Source organism: Eumetopias jubatus, unplaced genomic scaffold, assembly GCF_037043125.1.
Source record: "Eumetopias jubatus isolate StellerSeaLion01/CBP00866 unplaced genomic scaffold, mEumJub1_p1.0 scaffold_7, whole genome shotgun sequence".
NCBI classification, from domain to species: domain Eukaryota; kingdom Metazoa; phylum Chordata; class Mammalia; order Carnivora; family Otariidae; genus Eumetopias; species Eumetopias jubatus.
Genome location: NW_028274813.1, coordinates 13,080,950 through 13,102,928, shown reverse-complemented (window position 1 = coordinate 13,102,928; position 21,979 = coordinate 13,080,950). Strand labels below are relative to the sequence as shown.

At 38.2% G+C, this 21,979-nt stretch overlaps 1 protein-coding gene across 1 annotated transcript in view; it reads right to left on the bottom strand.

The window, feature by feature from the left end:
- The window catches only part of RPS6KA5 (ribosomal protein S6 kinase A5), a 178,428-nt gene that overhangs the window by 71,332 nt on the left and 85,117 nt on the right, over positions 1-21,979 (bottom strand). Inside the window, exons 4-5 of the mRNA XM_028099153.2 lie at positions 3,254-3,369; positions 92-199 (exon numbers count right to left, since the gene is read on the bottom strand). Coding sequence (XP_027954954.2) covers positions 92-199; positions 3,254-3,369 — 224 coding nt within the window. The remainder of the gene's footprint in view (positions 1-91; positions 200-3,253; positions 3,370-21,979) is intronic.

The window sequence follows — 21,979 nt, the reverse complement described above, 5'->3', positions numbered from 1 at the left end:
ACTCTCCTGATAAATGCTTATTCTATAACTCATTTTTTATCATTGTTTACATTCTGTTGTTACTAACTTCAAATTAAAATGTAATACTCACTTCTTCAGCCACAAACTCCTTACTCAGACCAAAATCTGTCAGCACCACATGGCCATTAGAATCAAGTAGAATGTTCTCAAGCTTAATGTCACGGTATATAATTCCCAACTGTAAAAACAAACAAACACGCATTTTCAAATAACAATTTCCAAAAAATGAATTAGGAAAGTCTTTATCGACCTTAAAAACAAACCAAAAAAGGAATGCCAAATGCCAAAAAACAAACAAAAAAGGATTCTCCTGTTCAGGATGCTATAATGGCTCTTAGTCACTGGCTAGGGCCAGTGTGAATTCATCCATCTCAGGGTTCATCTGCTGGGCTCCCTGGACCTCTTCTCTGTGTAATGAAGATCCATTCCCACTGGACCAGCTTCTGTGGGGTCTCTCCGTTGACTACTGTCAACTGTCAACTCCGTTCTTCCTGTTCTGTCTTCTGGATGTATTTAATCCTCACTACAGATGATCTTCCTCTGATACTCTTAGCCAATTCATGTCTATCACTTCCTAGTGGATTCAGAGACCTTCCTGACTAACCAGATCCCACACTGGTCAAGTCTTTGTTTTTATTCTTTCACACACCTAAGAGTACACTGTACCTACCTAAAAATAACTGGTATTTTCTAGGCATCTCCCGCTTGTCTCGATATAACCATACACTAACTCTGTTTTTCACTTTTCATGCATTTGTCTAGTAGTATCTTGTATAGTGTCAAATAGATAATTAATAAAGACTTGTTGAGTAATAGGCTCCTAAACAAAGAGGCTGAAGATCATAGGTTAATTTTAGTTGATCATTAGTTCTAAGTAAGTGAAATAAGTCAATTAGATATTTATATATCCTTCCATTTTGTTTTGCGTGTAAGTTTTATAGTAAAGCACTCCAGCTATTTCTTCAGCTAAATAAATCTATACAAGTCACACAAGAAGTTCTTGATAGATGTACACTGCACATTTCATGTTATGTCAGCCTGAATGAAATGTTTTTAAACTTAGAAACACTGCTTTCCACAACACTAAGTATATGAAAAAGCAGATTTGTAATAACTTCCTCAAACTGAAACAACAAATTACGCAAGGAAAAATGCAAAGCAATTTTCCTTCCAGAACTTCAGTGTTCTACAGGAAAGAAAGGATGATACCTGCAATTTACTGAACAGACATTTGACTTGAAGCCTCACAAGCATCTAACAACCAGTATGACTTTTTTTTTTTTTTTTAAAAGAAACTCTTTGGAAGCAATTTTAGAAATAAATCATTTACTATCTGCTTTACCTCATCACTTCCAAGTAAACTTCCATTTTTGTCTCTTCCCCGGAAACTCCATGTTAGCAACTGTATCAAGGCTAATGTTATTGGCTTAGTATCTCTTATGTTGTATCTCTTTGTATTTATTTTAGGGTAGTAAGATTAAGAGAAACTTAGCTGAGGTCTGATTTGCTGTATTACTTTCACTCCATATCAATTACACGTATATCCAGTATTCATCATGTTCTCTACTTCTGTGGTTCTGATTACCCTGTTTTAATAATAACCGATGTTTGTGGATTTTCCTTTAATAAAGAGAATTAGTGGAATTAAAGCTTTCACACAAAAAATGAGTTCAGCTTATCCATCAGAATTTTGTATTTGTTTTGTTTTTACGCTGGTATTTATGGTGATTTCCACCACCACTTTTATATTATAAAAACTTACATCTAGTACCCCTAAGCATAAAACTCAAAGATATTTTCAGCCCGTTCCTGGGCCCAATTTGGTTCATGTATGAAGATGTCCTAACGACTTTATATCCCACAGAGATACTCAGGCAAAAGCTGGCCACCACATAACAACTCTACCCAAAGGAATGGGGTGTCTGGCCCCTCACCGCAGGAAGGCGTCAGCTCCCTTCCTGCTCCTCTGTTCTTTCTCTCCAAGCATTGCAGTCTTGCCTCCCATGCCCACCGGGGCCTTTTCCCTTTCCCCCTTGTTCTTATGCGTTGGTCATCCACTCCTCTTAGGATTCCTACTCTGACTCTCAGCGCCTGCCTGCCCAGTCTGGGCTCTGCTCCAGCTAGATGTCCCCTGTTCCTGGTCCCTGCCTTCCGTGCTTGCATCTTCTCGCCATCTCTTCTCACAGACCCGCCCATCCATTGCCTCCATCTTGTAATCCCAGTCTCCCAGTTTAAAAGTGTCCTCCCTCTTCCTTGCCTTTTCCCTCCATCTCTCTCCACCCTTGTCTATGCCCCATAATCACCACTTTAATCTCTGTTCATCTCTAATCCAGTGCAGGTCTGAATTCATGCTGATGAACAGTGGCTCGTATGTACTTGTCTCATCCTAATGTAGGTACTCAAGTCACACTGGTCTCGTGGTCTCACATACTTTGATGAAAATCGCTCAAGTGCTTTCTGTTTCTAAGGAAACACATACACGCCTAGTCTACACAGTGACTGCTTCTATAATAATGTTTCCTCGTTAAGTTCAAAAAACTTTGTTCAAAATTTCCTGGATCAAGATTAACAGTATATGAAACAATATATGTTTTTTTAAATTTCAAACTGATTTTAATAGAGTTCAAAGAGCATCACAGACATGAATTCCACTCAAAGTTTTTAGCAACTGAGTTCATGCTATAGGGAGGCCGTGAAGGAGGAGGGAGGGAGAGGGAGCATGGGCGGGCCTCAGGGACACAGGCAAAGGCAAACCAGAGTGGGAGAGTGGGGTAGCCGAATACCATGGCAGGCACTTCTTTCAAATAACTCATATTCTCCAACCTGATCAGGAAATACACCCTGCAGACACACGGGCAGAGTCTGCAATGGAGTAAGTCACAATTAAGGAAACATATATTATGACTTTTGTTTTCATTTTAAAGCTTATCTTAAGAATGAAAAGCTTTTATTCTAATGATACTTTGTAAGGAGCATTAGGATTTTTCATGAATAAAACCAAAGAACTGCTCGGGTTCTACCTTTTTAATCTGTATCACAGGAACTACAAAAAAAAAAGTAGATTTTTAAAAAGGGAACTACAGAATTGAGAAAATTGGTAATAGTGTGTAAGTGTGCTTTTAGAATCTCCACGAAGACAGTGACGCTTTAAAACATTCGCTCTTTTAGCTCCAGCATTACCTCAATTAACAGATTTTTAAAAAAAAGAACTCCCAAAGATTGAGCATCTTACCTTGTGGAGATGTTCGAGGGCAAGCACGATCTCTCCAACATAGATCCGCACCTCGTGCTCTGTGAAACGCTCTCTTTGAGAAAGATGAGTAAAAAGTTCTCCACCATTTATATAATCTAAAAATGAAATATATTTTTTTCTTTCTTTGACTTGTATTCATAAACTTAAGGTAATTTTCCCTCTTAATCATTTTGGATTAACCAGAGGCACTGATTTTAATATACTATTTTTGCACAATTCTTTGTGTATAGTATACAGTTTCCTCTGGAACATATTACTAAATTCACATAGTAATACAGTGGCCTAAGATAATGACTATCCTACGCTGCAATCAAATGGATTTGCATAGATTATTGCCATTAAAACTATTACATGACATCTGCATATATTTAAATACGTTTTCCCAAATGCAGTGTATTAGAAATCTCTGCTGTCATTGTATAATACTTATCCTGCTATGAAGTACCAAAACACCAGCCACTGCAATAACTAAGATAAAAAATGAAAAGAACAAACCAAAACACAAACAAAAATCCCAGCCCTTCCTTTGTAATAGCTGCCAGTCGCTATTTCTAAGCAGGTTCCCCATTTTCTAGAATTTTCTATGCAACCTTTCAAAAATGTATATTAGGTAGCAGGTACCATTATCGATCCACGCAGCCCAAAAGGAAAAGTGGCATAATGTGGCTGAGTCAAACACCTGATACTGAAATATTCCCATTTCCCTCTCAATTTGCCCTATTTATCTCCAGAGGAATAATGAAATAAGAGACAGAACAGGCTACAGTGAGGAGTACCTGGGTAGCTCAGTTGGTTGGGCATCGACTGGACTCTTGGTTTCGGCTCAGGTCATGATTTTGGGGTTGTGGGATCGAGCCCCACGTCAGGTTCCATGCTCAGTGGGGAATCTGCTTGAGATTTTCTCTCTCCCTCTCCCTCTGCTCCTCCCCCCACTCATGCACACACACACTCTCTCTCAAATAAATAAATCTTTAAAAAAAAAACAGGCTACAGTGATAAATACATAAGGGAGCTCAATAATAATAAAAGCAATAACGTAATTGTGTTCATAATTAGCTCCAATAAGATATTTGTTGATAAACTGATGGTAGTTTCATTAGAAACTAACCACTGAGACCTTAACACACAGTGTAGACCCTGAAAACAGTCACAGATGTAGTTTAAAGCTTTCCTCCTAAAAACTTGAAAAACATGTATCCCGAGTATATTCGTTTGTCAAGTTCAGCACAGTTTGAAAAGAGAACAAAGCAAAATCTTCATAAACTTGCAAATTTGTTTCATCTTGTCTGTTTAACTTTAAATTCCAAAAAGCAGATGCAACAGAATGAAAGAACTCTAATAGCTGGTTGCTTTGCAATGTATTTTACGAAACGTATGCCAGTAAAAAGCATTGCCCCCTCTACAGCTTCTGTAGTTTGCTAAGAGGTTTTAATTATATCTTAACACAAAGCTAATTATTAAAAAGGTGTAAAGAACACAGCATTCCTGCCAACTAACAATGAATTTTTTCTACCTTTAAGTAGTTATTTGCTTAAATCTAATGCTGATGTTTATGCATAAATGGTTTCCACAGTTAGTCATGACACAGAAATAGACACCCACAGGTCAGCTGACCAACTGACAAACTCCTACCCATCCTTGTATGTCCTATGCAATTTTCTCATCTTCAATAACCACTCCAGCAGAGTTGATCACTTCCTTTTTTGTTAGCCACTGTACTTATTAAAGACTTCTACCACTGCAATTATCTTGCTGTATTGAAAATGTTTATTTGCACAGTTGCTTTCTCTGTTACACTCTGAGCTTTTTAAAGTCCAAATAAATATATTCACCTCCACAAACAAAGTACCCACATACAGTAAGCACTCAACAGATATATTATTAAACACAAATTCTTTACAGTGGAATAAATATTAATAGACTCTGAAGAAAACCATCCTGACACTCAAAGGCAAGTGTGTCATAAAAAGAATCCCATGTACTCTTCTCTTAGTCCACAGGACCTGGCCTTTGTAACTCACAGACCTGGATTAGACAATGGTTTCACTGTGTCCTGCCTTGAGCAAATGAAGTCTCTCTCAGCTGCAGTTTTTTGTCCATACAATGGGAATAGTAACTACTGTGGATTGTTGTTGCCTGGAACATAGACAGTGGTTTATTTTTCATTTATTGGGAAAACAAAAAAGTAACTAAAAAAAAAAAAAAACAAACAAACCCTAAAACAGCATCAAGTAACCTACTTCCTACTTTTGGAATAGACCAAGAGCCAAAGGTGATGACCTGACTTTCATAAAAAAAAACACGTTTTATTTGTAGGTATGTGGTTGCATACTTCACAAGGTCAATAGCCAACTCTATCCAGCAGTCAGGTATTCACAGCTGTAAAGCAGACACAGAAGCTGCCAAGTGGTATACCTGGCGTGTCCCTATGGGGCAGGTACTCTAGATCAGTGGCTGGGATATGACATCAGTGGGAATTTCTATAAGGTAAGCATTTGGTACTCTCAGTCACTATAATTTTAGTTGTTCTGTTCAGTGTGTAGTGGTGTCTCATTATGGTTTTAACTTGCATTTTCCTGAGTAATAATGATATTTAGTATCTTTCCATGGCTTATTAGACATTTTAATATCTTCTTTAGTGAAGGGTCTAAGTTTTTTTTTTGCCTCTTTTGATTTTCTTTCTTATATAAAATATAATTTACATATCATGAAATTCACCCATCTGAAGCATAAAAATCAATGGTTTCTAGTATATTCAGAGTTATGCAACTATCACCACATTGAATTTTAAAACATTTTCACCACTCCATCCTCCCAGAAATCCTAATTTATTTGTTTTTTCTTCAGCTGCTTGTGCTTTTGATATCATATTTAAGAAACCATTGCCAAAACAAAGGTCACAAAGATTTACCCATCTTCCTCTAAGAAAGTTATAGTTTTAGCTCTTACTTTTCATCTTTGATCCATTTTGAATTAATTCTGTATATGATGTGAGGTATGGTCCAATTGCATACAAGTCCATATGAAATTGGCTATCTAGTTGTCCCAGTACCATGAATTAAAAAGACTATTCCTTCCTCATTGGCACCTTCGTTGAAAGATCAATTGACTGTAAATGGACTGTGAGGGTTTATTTCTGGACACTCACAGTTCCATCCTATTATTTATATGTCCATCTTTATTCCAGTGCCACACTTTGATTACTGTAGCTTTGTAGTTTATTTTAAAATTGGCAAGTGCTGAGTCTTACCAAACTTAATTCTTCCTTTTCAAAATTGTTATATAGCTATTCTAAGGTTCCTTGACCTCCCTATGAATTTTAGGATCACTTTGTCGATTTCTACAAAGAAATAAGCTAGAATTTTGAGAGAGGGTTGTGTTGAATCTGTGGATGTTTGGGGAGTATTGCCATCTTAATAATATTATGTCTTTCAACCCATAAACATGGGATCTTTTTATTTTAGGTCTCTCAATTCCCTCAACATTTTGTAGTTTTCAGAGTATCAGGTTTATACTTCTTTAATGCTAAATTTATTCCTAAGTGTTTATTGTAATGTAAATGGATTGGTTTTTAAAATTCATTTTCAGATTTTTCAGTGCAGGTGTACAGAATTTGTATGTTGGTCATACAAATGGCCTCAGTTGCCTCCTGCAACTGTGCTGAACTTGTTCATCTGTTCGAATAGCTTTTTAGTGGATTCCTTGGGATTTCCTATTTACAAGATCACGTCAAATGCAGTTACATCCTGCAACTGTGCTGAACTCGTTCATTTGTTTGAATAGCCTTTTAGTGGATTCCTTAGGATTTTCTATAATGTCATCTGTAAACACAGGTTTTATTCTTCTTTTCTAGTGTGAAGGTCTTTTATGTTCTTTTCTTGCCTACAATGTTGAATAAAGGGGTGAAAGTGGATATTCTTGCCTCAGTTTCTGATTTTAGGGGGAAAAAAAGGCTCTTGATTTTTAGGCTTCTGATTTTCAGGAAGTTCACCATTCCTACTTTTTTGAGTGTTTTTATCATGAAGGAATGTTTAATTTTGTCAAATGCTTCTTCTGTGTCCACCAAGATGATAATATGGTTTCTGTCCCTTATTCGTGACTGATAAGGTATATTAATTGATTTTCACTTGCCCTTGGATTCCTGGGATAAATCCCATTTGGCCACAGTATATGATCTTTTTAATTTGTTGCTAGATTCAGTTTGAGAGTATTTTGTTGAGGATTTTTGTGTTTTTATTCATAAGAGAGATAGTGGTCTATAGTTTTCTTGTTTTATCATATTTTTGTCTGGTTTTGGTATTGGGATAATACTGGCCTCATAAAATTAGTTGGGAAGTGTTTCTTCCTCTTCTATATTTTGGACATTTATGAAGACTGGTATTAATTCCTCTTTAAATGTTTGGTAGTGGGATGCCTGGGTGGCTCAGTTGTTTAAGCATCTGCCTTCAGCTCAGGTCATGATCCCAGCATCCTGGGATCAAGCCCTGCATGGGGCTCCCTGCTCAGTGGGGCGTCTGCTTCTCCCTCTACCCTTCCCCCATGCTCATGATCTCTCTCTCAAAAAAAAAAAAAAAAAGCTTAAAAAAATGTTTGGTAGCATCATTACGGAAGCCATCCGGGTCTGGGCTTTTCATTGTGGTTAGTTTATTACTACTATTCCTCCCCCTCCTCCTCCTTCAATCTCCTTCTTGTTAAAGACCTATTCAGATGTTGTATTTCCTCCAGTCGATTCTAATAGTTTGTGCCTTTCTAGGAATTTATTTCATCTAACTTAACCTAACTTCTGGCATATTTGTTCATGGTTTTGTCTTATGACCTTTTTAAATTCTGTTGTCAGTATTAATGCCCCTTCTTCTGTTCCTAATTTTACTAATTTGAGTCTTCTTCCATTTTCCTTGGTCAGTCTAACTAAAGGTTTGTCGATTTTGTTTATCTTTTCAATGAATTATCTTTTGGTTTCATTCATTTTATTGTTGGCACATTTTCTATTTGATTAATTTCTGGTCTAATCTTTATTATTTTCCTTGTATCTGCTTGCTTTGGGGTTAGTTTGCTCTTCTTTTTCCACTGCCTTAAGGTGGAAGATTAAGTTACTGGTTTGAGTCCTTTTCAAAATTTTTTCTTCTTAAAAAGAAATACATTTTTTTTTTAAATTTAGACAATTCAGCTATACATTTCCCACTAAACACTGCTTTAGCTGTATCTCATAGGATTTGATATGTAGTGTATTCATTTTCTCTCATCTCAAAGTATTTTCTGACTTCTCTTTGACACATTGGTTATGTAAGAGTATGTTGTTAAATTTCACAGTTGTGGTTATTCCAAATTTCTTTCTGTTACTGATTTCGAATTTCATTACATCGTGGTCAGAGAACATACTTTGATACTTTGTATGATTTTAATCTTTTTTAACTTATTGAGGTTTTTTTTGTTTTGTTTTGTTTTTTTGAACAGCCTAGGTCTATCCTAAAGAATGTTCCTTGTACTTGAGAAACATATGTACTCAGCTGTGTTGTTTGGAGAGAGTTCTACAGATGTCTGTTATATCTAGGTGGTTTATCTTCTATTTCCTTGCTGCTCTTTTGCCTAATCTTATACATTATTGAAGTGGAGTATTATTGTTGACTTGTCTATTTCTCCCTTCACTTCTGTCAGTTTTCCTTCATGTATTTTGGGTCTATGTTGTTAAGCACACATTTGTTTATAATTATTATGTCTTTCTGATGAATTGGTCCTTTTATCATTATGAGGTGTCCCCTTTTAATCTCTGGTAACATTTTTTGTTTTTAAGTCTATTTGTCTGATATTAGCAAGCCACTCCTGCTTTCTTGTGGTTGCTGTTTGTGTGATTTATCTTTTTCTTTCTTCTTTAATCTATTTGGTCTTTGAATCTACACTGTATCTCCTATAAACAGCATAACGCTGAATCCTTTTCCCCCATCTGACAATCTCTACCTTTTGATTATATGGTCTAGTCTATTTACATTTAATGTTATTATTGGTATAGCTGGATTTCTGCCTGCTGTTTTACTTTTTTGTTTTCTATATATTTTATATAGTTTTTTTTCTCTATTCCTCCTTTACTACTTTCTGTTTCACTAAGTGAATATTTTCTAGTGTGATATTTTAATTCCTTCAATGAATTTCACTTCTTCTTTTTAGTTATTGGTGGTTGCTCTATGGCTTACTATATGCACATTAACATCAAAAACAGCTTCAGATTTATATCAATTTGTGATATATATATTACATATATATATATAATACATATATATTACTCCTATACAGCTCATTCTGTCTTTCTCCTTTTTATGCTATTACTGTTATACACATACAGTAATATGTGTTATACAATTGTTATACAACTACATGTTACAAAGCCACCAATATATATTATTATTTTATACATTTTATGTCTTTCAAAGAAGCTGAGAGGAGAACTAGTATATATTTACAATTAGCATATTAGCCTTCTTATTTATATTTTTGGTTCTCTTCCTTTTTTTTCTTGTGGACTCAAGTTATCTGATTCCAACTCCCTACCCCTACCAGAGGCTTGTTTTATTATTATTTTTCTTTATTTATTAAATAACTTGGGTATTCTTGTATGGTCTGTTTTATCTGTAAGAAATCTCTGATGCTGCTCCTTAGAGGGCACAACCTTCGGCATTCACACAGTGGTTTGGCAGGGCTCTTTTTTACTCTCTTTTCCTGACCTGGTAAGCTGTCTGCCTCTGTTGGTATTACACCCAGTTGTTAGGCTTCACTAATTGCCAGCTGATTGAGCTATTATTTTCAATAATGCCCTGGGGCATAAAGTACTCCACAGTCTGAGTCAATAAATTCAGGCTCCTTTGTAGGGTTAGTTTTTGAGGCCAGTGTTTGAGATTTGTTCTGACCCCAAGAGTGTTCTTCATAATTGACTATTTCTCTTATATTCTCTGGTACTCCAACAGTTTACTTCGTTGCTCTAATGGAGCTACCGAGCCTCCTCTTAATTGCTTACCACCAAAATCTCCATTTATCTCCCTCAAAAACATCCTTAGGTTTGAACTTCCCACATACTTTGTTTCAAATAAAGTCAGTTCTTTTGGTAAGAACTTCAGAGCTCTGTGCTTATGAACTACACCTCTCTCTCTAGGGAAATCTCTGATCCACTGCTCTGGAGCTGGGGGTGAAGACGGTGGCCCACTTCTCTCAGAGTGACACCCCTGCTTTATTATTAACAAGGTGCTGCATGAAGGCACTAGTCTCTGGTCTTCTCAGCTTGCCTCTACCAGCACAGAATCTTCACCCTGTAAATGAGGTGGGGCAAGGGCATCAGAACTCTGTATTCTCAACCTTCCAAGCCTGGAAGGCTTCTGCCCTATGAGTGGGGGCTCGGTGGAGGAAGGGAGCTCCCAACCTCTCAGCCACATTTCCAGGAATTTAGCCTCTGTAACACAGAGCTGGGTGAATAAAAAATGCCAGTGTCCTGCAACCTCCTAATGAGATACTATATCCCTTAACTGGGAGCTGAGGGGAGAGAAGGCCCCAACTTCTTGGCCACACCCACCCAAATGGAGCTTTTGTCATACAGCATGGAGGAGTGCAGAGGTCAAGGCCCAAGAGCCACCCACTTTTTCTGTTTTTACTGACATTTAGATTTTCTTGAATAAATGTTTCTTCAGTTGCTGAATGCCCACCCACAGGCCAACCTCCAGAGATTTAAAAATTTTTTTTATTTTAAATAACTTTTACTAGTTATGTTTGTTTCCCTGGAAAGCAGGTCCATGTAACTCCTCACATTACTATTCTAGGAGCAAGCTCTCATTTTCTTTTTTTAAATTATTGTTTAAAGGCATTCTTGTGTATTCTGGATATAAGTTCTTTGTCAAGTACATGTATGGCAAATATTACCTCTGAGTGAGTGGCTTGCCTTTAATTTTCTTAAGGGTCTCTTGAGGGGCGCCTGGGCGGCTCAGTCCTTAAGCACCTGCCTTCAGCTCAGGTCGTGATCCCAGAGTCCTGGGATCGAGCCCCGCATCGGGCTCCCTGCTCCATGGGAAGCCTGCTTCTCCCTCTCCCACTCCCCCTGCTTGTGTTCCCTCTCTCGCTGTGTCTCTCTCTGTCAAATAAATAAAATATTTTAAAAAAAGTGTCTCTTGAGCAGAAATGTTTAATTTTTATTAATTCGGCTTTCTCCTCCTCTTCCTCTTGCTCCTTCTCCTACTTCTCATCATGCTCCCATCCTCCTCCTCCTTTTGGTTAGTGTTTTGAGATGTCTTTGCCTACCCTAGTTATAAAGATATTCTCCTATGATTTCTTGTAAATGCTTTATGTGCTTAACTTTTGTTTAGGGTCTGTTTCAAACTAATATTTGTGCATAGAGCAAAGTAAGGATTGAGATTTACTTTTTTTTCCATACAAATATCCAGCTGTTCTAGCACAACCATTACTTCTTTCCCCACTGAACTGCTTTGTCACATTTGTCAAAAACCAAAAAGCTATATTAAGTGTAGGTGTATTTCTGGAGTCCCTGTTCTATTCCACTGATCCATATATTTCATGCCATACTACCTTGATTATTGTGACTTTATAGTCAGTTTTAAATCAGATCATTTAAGCCTTACACATTCTTTCTTCTTTAAGACTAGATGGGCTATTCTAGTTCCTTTGTTTTTGCGTGAAAATTTGAGTCAGTTTGTCAATCTCTACCAAAAAAAAAGCCTGCTTGGATTTTGATTTGGACAGTTTTGCATCTATAGTTCAATTTAGGGAGAACTGGCAATGTTAACAATAATGAGTGTTCCTACCCATGAATATGGTGTAGCCCCCTCTGTTAACTAGATTTTCTTTGATTTCTCTTAGCAATGTATAATTTACAGAGTAAATTTATTCCCAAGCATTTTATGTTAAGAAAAGTATACTGTAAAGGATATTCTAAAATTTCATTTTCCAGTGGTTTGATGCTAGTATACAGAAATACAATTGCTTTTTGTCATTTTATTTTGAAATAATTACAAATTTAAGGAAATACTTTATAGTATATAAAACTTTTTCATAAACCATCTAAGTAATTTGTCAACTTGATATCCCATCACTCATATGCATACTTGCATTTGTATTTCATGCCACAACCTAATCATTTTAAAAAGTCAGGACATTAACCCGAATATACTGTTACCATCTAATCCTCAATCCTAATTTCATGTTTCCTTAGTTGTTCCCAAAATATCATAGCGAAAGGTTCCAGTTCAGAATCAAATGTTAACTTTAGTCATCTATTTTCTTTAATTTGGAATAGTTCCTCAGTCTTCCCTTGACTTTCATAACCTTGACACTTTTGCAGATTACAAGCTTCATATTTTGTACACTGTCCCACAATTTGAGTTTGTCTGATGTACCTGCATAATCATATTCAGGTGTGCATCACTGGGAGGAAATCATGGAAGTGACACTGTTCTTGCTGCATCATCTCAGGTGGGGCATGATTTCAATTCATCCTAATATTAATGATTTTCACTTTGATCATCTGATTAAGGCAGTACCTCCTTAGCTTCTCTACCATGAAGTTATCTATTTCACCTTTGTAATTAGCAAGTAATTTTGGAGAGGTACTTTGAAACCATGTAACCATTCCAACCTACATCATTTAATTAATTTATTTATATCTGAAGGGACTCATGGGTTTATTTTATTCAATGGGTTAAAATTCACTACCATCATTTAGTTCTGATTCTGGGAGTGTGAGTCTTACTCTTACGGTATAGCTCTTCTAGAATTTTGATGAGTCTTCTGAGTTTCCCAAGTCCCTGTACCTTGGGAGGAATTTAACCCTTAACTGTCTCCCCTGAGGTTGGAGCTGCTGGAATCTTTATTCAGCTTTCAGACTTCCAGCTCTTGTCTGCTCTCGTCTGGGCCACGGAGGTTCTCGGCCCATGCAATCAATGCTGAGAAGTCGGTCCACACACACAGATTTCCGAACCACCTCACCCGTGTTTCCCTTCTTGGCAGGTGCCTCTCCTCCACAATTTGCAGCCACTCTGTTAGCCCTAAACTCCAACTTCTGACTCTTCGGCCTTGTAAGACTGCCTCTTCTGGACTACACTTTGACCTCTTATTTTACACATCCTTGGAAAGAAATATTTTTGGTATTCAAGAACACAGGTCTTGAGTGTCAGAAAATCCAAAATTCCTAGCTATACTGGTAATTCATCGAGTATGTGACTTTGAGCAAGCTGCTTAATCTCTGAATCTAAAACCATATTTATAAACAGTGAACAATATATTTTCCTACAGTTTGTTCATTTCATTCAACAGACTCTGAGGCCTTATTATGTATCCATCACTTTTCTAATACTGCACACATATACTGAACTAAACAGATAATAATCTCCATCCTAATGAAGGCTGCATTCCAGTGGGAAGAGAGAAACATAAGTAAATTAGATACTGTGAATATTTTGGAAGATGCTGGTTACTATGGAAAAAGTAGCACGGATAAAGGTAGAAAGGAAATGCCAGGACAGAGATGAGGACTGCATTTTAATCCGAGTGGTCAGTGTATGCCTCACCAAGGTGACTTTTGAGCAAAGAATTTAAGAAAGTGGAGACATGAACTAAACAGATATTTGGGGAAAGACTGTTCCTGGCAGAATAACAAGTGCAAAGACTCTCAGGTAGGAGAGGGCCTGGTGTATCTAAGGATCAGGAAAGAAGCTAACAGGGCTAGACCACAGTGAATGAGGAAAAAGTAGGAGAAGGGTCATGGTCACAGAAGTAACTGAGTTAGGGGGGTGAGGTAGCTCGTGCAAGGTCTTGCAGACCATTACTGGGGCTGCCCTGTATGCTGTGCACTGCACAACGTATTGTGGTCTAAGTGAACTGTGGCCTCTGGAGCTGAGCTAGCCACCGGAAGGATCTCATCTTTTCCTCTGAATGAAATAGGAAGCTTTTAAAGGATTCTCCATGGAACAGTGGCATGATAAGACTTGCAATTTCCTAGGATCAATGGCTCTGGCTGCTGTTCTGAGAAGAGCAAGGGTGGAAATGAGGAGACCACCTGTGAAAGAGGAAGGTGAGTGAGGATGGTGGCTAGGAGGAAGGTGACAGCAGTGTGGGGGTACGGATCTGGACCCTCCCGAGCACCTGAAGAGATGGAATTGGTGTTACCTGGAGATGGGGAAGGCTGCTGAAGGATAGGTTTGGAGAGGATGATCCAGAGTTCGTTTCTGGACATGAGGAATGCACCGTGTCTGACAAACAGTAAAAGCTCAATAAAGGGTAGTTACCATTATCATGATCATTACCCTCCATTTTATCTCCTGAGACTGTTAAGAGGTACAAAAGAGACCTTCTGGAACCCTCTGAGGGAGAGGAATTCTTATGATGGATTTAGAGCATGAAGAGGAGGTTCCATGAACCATCCTGAAAGCGCTTCACGTACATCCCTTGAAATTATCCGCAATTGTTTTCAAGCATATATAAGAATCTGTGCATTCTCCTGAGAAGAGAGGGTCCACAGCTTTTATCAGATTCTCCAGGGAGTCGTAAGCCGAAAAAAAAAAAAAAGAAAGAAAAGAAAAGGAAAGGGAAAAAAAAACCCAAAAAACAAAGTTTAAGGAACATCACCCCTAAAAACAGCATTAAAATTGGAAAGGAGAAGCTCCTATCAAGTCTGTTTACGAACAAAGCAGTGAGTGCTGGCTGCCGGCACATGGGCAACAGCCGAGAGTAGCGGCCTACAGCCTGCCAGCACCATCAACCTTATCGTTACAGCAGGCACACCCAGTTCTGGCTTCCCCACGGCACCGAGCTCACGTCCTGCTGATTTCTCCCTTGGCTGTCATCACTGTCCTGGGGCTTATTTGCGTTTAGACTTGGACTGGTGAGGTTCAGAGCTTTAAAAAGTGAAATGGAGCAAGGGGTTTTCATTTTCAACAAGATCTCTGACTCCTGAGGATGTGCTGGGACTGCATTTCCGGGGTCTTAACACCTGTGTGTTTATCAAGAGGTCTAGCAAGGGTGCCTGGGTGGCTCAGTTGGTTAAGCGTCTGCCTTCGGCTCAGGTCATGATCCCAGGGTCCTGGGATCGAGCCCCTCATTGGGCTCCCTGCTCGGGGGAAGCCCACTTCTCCCTCTCCCACTCCCCCTGCTTGTATTGCCTCTCTCGCTGTCTCTCTCTGTCAAATAAATAAAATCTTTCCAAAAAAAAAGAGCTCTAGCAACTCTATTAGGATAAGGCTGGGGCTGGCATGCCCTAAGGAAAAACAACTTAGCCAGGCAGTGAGACAACAATAAAACAAAATTTAGGTAAGACCATAGGGCTATTGCTAAATAGGAATTTAGCAATAGCCCTATGGTCTTATTTTATAATAAATTATAAAATTTGTACCCTTTTGAATGAGAACACCAGACTCAGGAAAGCAGGCACATTCTGGGACAGTTAGTAATGGCATAGACGTGGTCGGTGACATTGTGAAAACCCAGATCTTAGAGACATCTGAAAGGAAGAGTCTTCTCAGCTTTATAATTCAAGGAACCCCATCCCTTTCCTATTGAGCAATAAGTTACATTTCTTCACCTAAAAGACTTACTAAAAACCTCACACTGAATAAAGCTCCTGTGTGGGGACTGTCTATTACTAGAATTATTTCAGGTCCACCCCGCCTGGTGGGCTCTTGGTCCATGCCAACTCGTCTACCCTGAGTAATAACTTTTCTGTACAAATTATGGATTCATTAGATTTCTAGAAATTAGATTTCTTAAGGTTCTGCCAATTTCTTTGCAAGCATGAAGTCTGGGTTTTTGCTTTTGTTTTTTTTTTAAGCCAATGCTGACTGTTTTTATTCTCTTTATGACAGGGAAACTGTCAGAAACAGCATGAGAATGTTCTGTTTTTTACTGATATTCCTGAGTCTTTTTTGCCTCTCTGGACATATGACAAAAAGGGACCACGTGGCGCTGACTCAGTGAACATTCCTGGCTCCTGTTGTTTGTATGGATGCAGCATCTCAATAACCCGTAAGTCAGGAAGCAGGAAAGGGCTACTGACAGGTAGGAATTCAGTGACATAAAACAGGGTTTTGGCTGCTCTCCTTTAAAATTTGTATCTTAGCACAGCCTGCTACTTTTGAGACCAGACAAAGAAGTAATAACAACCAGAGATGCTGGATACCTTCTAAGTGCCTGTTCCACTTAGATATGGCAATGAATGTGACCCTCATAAACAGTGCTCTTAGGTACTATTCTAACAGTATAATCCCCAGAGAAAACATGTACTCTCTAGAGAATAGTGAAGCTAAACAAATAATCCAGAGTTGCATATCCTGTGAGTGGGAAAAGAGGGATTATGAACATGGGCAGTCTGACTCCAAAGAGTGATTTTTTTATGCCATATTAGAACTGCCCTTTACCCCTTCCAAATATGGTTTTACTATCACTTACTAGGAGCAGCCTCATCATGCAGTTGGTCTTGCCAATTACTGTCCAAAAAACTGCGTTAAGATCAACTGTTCTGTCCTTCAAATATGTAAATGGCTTAGAGCCAATAATTCTATATATTTGGTCATATAATTTTGCTAGCTTACAGTTTTCACAATTAAGTTTCAGAGGGCTCATCTGAATGCCACAATACTCAAAAGCAGACATTCTAGGGTGGCTATACTGAGGTTTTTTGTTTTTTTTTTTAAGATTTTATTTATTTGAGAGAGAGAGAGAGAGAGAGAGAGAGAGAATGAGCAGGGGAAGAGGCAGAGGGAGAAGCAGACTCCCTGCTGAGCAAGGAGGCTGACTTAGGGCTTGATTCCCAGGACCCCGATATCATAATCTGAATTGAAGGCAGATGCTTAACCCACTGAAGCACCCAGGCACCCCTGAGATGTTTTTTGTTTTTTTTTTTTTAATAGGCACAGTAAACAATGAGTTTCAACCTTTTTTGAGAATGTGCCAAGCTAAAATTATCACTGACACATTTACGGCACATAATTTAAGAGAGTTAATTTATTGTCGTGTAGGAATGGACTATGGGCTGTTTTCTTTTAAAAAAGGGGGGGGTACTTGGCCTTGCCTGCAGGAATACCCCCAACCTTGTGGAAGGTGCCTTAATTTTTCCTAAGAGGTCATCACCTTAGTCCACCTGCCTGTTAAAGCAGAGGAATCTGAATTTGGCAACACAGAAGAGCTACTGTCTAGGTTCTTGCCAGAGATTAGAACCTCAAATTGTCTGCAGTCCAAATCTCATCAAATACTCAGTTGTGAGAAATAATACATACAAAGTCCATACATGTAATCTATACATCTTTCTGGATATACTATAATGGCTTTGGACAAAGAGCAGAAGAGAGCTACACACTTGAATAACACCATTTTGGAGTTATACTCTGACCTTGTTCCACAGGCTTACATTATATAGAACAGTGACATGAAATTTGGCATCATCTTTAGTCAAGGAAGACTGGTGAGAACTGTCATTACGTCTGGGCCCTATTTAAAAAGTTTTCCTAGGTCATAATGCCTTACCTGTGGGTTTTATCTATTTATTTTGAAACTTATCTTGATATAATTTCAAACTTACAAAAAATATTTGCAAGAACAGTACAAGGAATCCCCACATAACCATTATGCAAATTCACCAATTGTTTACATTTGCTTCATTTGCTTTAGTATTCTCTCTCTCTAGTTTTTATATATGTTCATACTCTTCCTGAGAATACGCTGGAGACATCATGCTCCTACCCCTAAATCCTTCAGTGTGCATCTCCTAAGGGGGGTTGGGGGGGAAGACCCTTTCATAGAACCATAGTACAATTATCAAGATCAGAAACTTTATGATAAAAACACCATTATCTAGGGGTGCCTGGCTGGCTCAGTAGGTAAAACATGTGACTCTTTATCTCAGGGTTGTGAGTTTGAGCCCCATGTTAGGTGTGGAGATTACTTAAAAATAAAATCTTTTTTTTTTTTAAGATTTTATTTATTTAATTGACAGAGAGAGAGAGAGACAGAGAGACAGAGAGAGAGGGAACACAAGCGGGGGGAGTGGGAGAGGGAGAAGCAGGCTTCCCGCCGAGCAGGGAGCCCGATGCGGGACTCGATCCCAGGACCCTGGGATCATGACCTACGCCGAAGGCAGTCGCTTAACCAACTGAGCCACCCAGGTGCCCCTTAAAAATAAAATCTTAAGGGGTGCCTGGGTGGCTCAGTCGTTAAGCGTCTGCCTTCGGCGCAGGTCATGATCCCAGGGTCCTGGCATCGAGCCCCGCATCGGGCTCCCTGCTCCGCGGGAAGCCTGCTTCTCCCTCTCCCACTCCCCCTGTTTGTGTTCCCTCTTTTGCTGTGTCTCTGTCAAATAAATAAATAAAATCTTTTTAAATAAATAAATAAATAAATAAAATCTTAAAAAAAAACCCCACTATTATCTTAACGCACACTCTATTCAAATTTTGTCATTTGTCCCACTAATGTTCTCTCTAGCTACTTTTGTTTCCAGTCCAGGATCTAGTTTATGATCACACAATGCACTGGAGATATAGGTCTTTAGTCTGGACCTTTAGTCTTTCTTACTTGATCTTGACATCTATGAAGAGGACAGTTCAGTTACCTTGTGAACTCAAACCCTCAATTTCATTTTTTTCCTGATGTTTTCTCATAATTACATGCAGGTTATGCGTTCTTGGAAGGAGTATCAATAAAATGATGTTACCTGTCTTAGAAAATATCAGGAAGCATGTGGTGCTAGTTCTCCCAATACTGGTGTTAATTTTGAGCATATCATTTTGATCATATCATTAGTGTGGTATTTGCCAGGTTTCTCCATAGTAAAGATACTGTTGCCTTTTGTAATTAACTGGTAAATCGTGGGGAGATGAATTGAGACTCTGTAGAAATACTGTATTCCTCATCCAACTAGTGCCTAGCCATCTAGAATCCAATGATGATTTTCTAATTCCACCATACCTTCTCTATGTTGGTTGGTCTATGTTTGTCTGGGCAGGTATAGATTAGTAGGACAGATTCACAGAAACAGATTGCTAAGTTGTAACATACTTACTATTAAATTTTCATAATTGCTGACAATATTTTATAAGTATTTTCCTCAAAAAGGCTTATAGCCACTTACATTCCCCACAGTGAATGAATGCCTTAAAAAGCCAAGGTCTCACCAACTCTTGATACCATTATGCTTAAATTTTTACCAATCTGATAGGCATTTCCAAGATACAGAAATTTTTCAATGCAAAATAAAGAAGAGGGGAAGAAAACGTGAGTGTGCAGCAGAGGGACTTGATATATTTCACGGTCCACACAATGGAATACCTTAAATGATACCTGTATTGACTGCTGGTTCCTTGAGTAAACTAAAAGAAGCTTCTTATATGAAAATGATTATGTGTCAAGGAGTCAATATAAAAAATATATAACGAACTTATACAACTCAACACCAAAAACCAGTCAGATTAAAAAACTGGGCAGAGAACCTGAACAGATGTTTTTCCAAAGAAAACATCCAGAGGGGGCCAACAGACACATGAAAAGGTATTCAACATCACTAATCTTCAAAGAAATACAAATCAAAACCATAATGAGATATCACCTTACACCTGTCAGAATGGCTAGAATCAAAAAGACAAAAGATAATCAGTGGTGGTGAGGATGTGGAAAAAGAGGAACGCTCGTGCACTGTGGGTGGAAATGCAAACTGGTGCAGCTACTGTGGAAAACAGTGTGGAGGTTTCTCAAAAAATAACAAATAAATGTATCATATGATCCAATATTTCTACTCCTGGGTATTTACCCAAAGAACATGAAAACATGCCTAATTTATTGCAGCATTACTTATAAGAGCCAAGATATGGAAGCAGCCTAAGTGTCCACTGATAGACAAATGGATAAGGAAGATGTAGTATATTTACATAACGGAATATTACTCAGCCATTAAAAGGAATGATCTCTTCCTATTTGCGACAACATGGATGGACCTAGAGGGTATTATAGTAAGTGAAATTAAGTCAAACTGAGAAAGACAAATACCACCAGATTTCACTCATATGTGGAATCTAAAAAACAAAACAAATGAATAAACAAACAAAAAGCAGAATCAGATTAATAAATACAGAGAACTGATGGTTGCCAGAGGGAAGGGAGTGGGGAGATGGGCAAAATGGATCAATAAGGTTCCTGTTATGAAATGAATAAGTCATGGGGACAAAAAGCATAATAGCATAGAGAATATAGTCAATGGTATAGTAATAGCATTGCACGGTGACAGACGGGAGCCAGTAGCTACACTCGTGGTGAGGTAGCATAATGCACAGAAAAGTTGAATCACTATGTTGTACACCTGAAACTATGTTAACCATATGCAAATTTTTAAAAATTATTTTAGAAAGCAGAGATTTGTAAAAAAAAAATCACAATAAAGCCAACATAAGATAAAAATGATTCTATCTTAATTCTTTTGTATTTGCCAAATGGATCTTTTTATGTTTAATGGCTCATATTCTATACCTGTAAAATGTGACTATAAACTCCACATAATATTGTCATAAGGATTCAATGAGCTATCAAGTGTTAAACCTGGCCAGAGATACAGTAAGGACTTATGGCATGGTGACTATTAACCACTGTTAGTATTTACAGAGATCAATTACAAAAATAATGCCAAGTTTAACTGTAACGATTTAAAACATAAAATTCAAATTTATGGTGTCTGGACATCTACTTTCTCAATGTAAGCATAATTTCAAGGCTTGTAAATGTTTAACATATATTACCATAAAGTACTAGTAGGGTATAATTAGTTTTAGTATTAAACTAAAGAGAAATGTTCCTATAGAATTGATATTTTAGTGCAATCAAGTTTTAAAGTTGCAGAGAGATCTGATTTTTATTCAAGTGCAATTAACTTGCTTTTAAAGATTTTCATGTGATCGTAGTTGGGAGTGCCAGATGAGCACTCTGATGCTGTGTCTCTAAGAAGCATAAAAATAACTCAGAAATCACACAAATAATGTGAAAATTCAAAACCACAAAATCTCTCCCATTTTAAAACACACTACCATTCTCCCTAAATCTTGCATGTCCCATCTTCTCTTTCTTCTTCCTTTCATGGAAAAACTTCTTTAAGAGTGTCTATGTGGATATCTGACTCTCCTTACTTACCCTCTTTTGGCTTCCTCTTGCTGCTTTAACAAATTACTACAGACCTGATGGCTCTAAATAATACAAATTTATTACTCAGCTGCCCTCTGCAAACCAAGAGAAGGATTTCAAGGACACCAAAGTGAGAGAACCATCCCTGTGAGCCGAGCCCAAACGTAGTTCCCCCAAAACCGGTGTGTGAAAGCCACTTAATTTGGCCTAGTCCGTTATGCAGAAAAGGCTAATAGAGACATTAGTAAGTTATAGATCATGCTTGTAACCAAGGGACTTGTTCAAGTTCACACAAGTCCATCCGACTCCAAGATCTAAAAGCCCTGCAGGATCTGACCTCACAACCACGCTGCGCAGTACTCTTTCCACTGGATTCACACTGGCCTTCTGGTAGCCCTCTTAAGGCTCCTTCCAGTCTCGGGCTCTCATGCATGCTAGATGGAGCCCTGCGCCTGCAACGTTCTTCCCTATCCCCTCCTGTTGCTCATCTACCTTCTATTCTTCCTCTTAAATTACACTGAAAATGTCACTTCTCTGGGAAGGTTTTCCCTGACAACCCTGACTAGACCT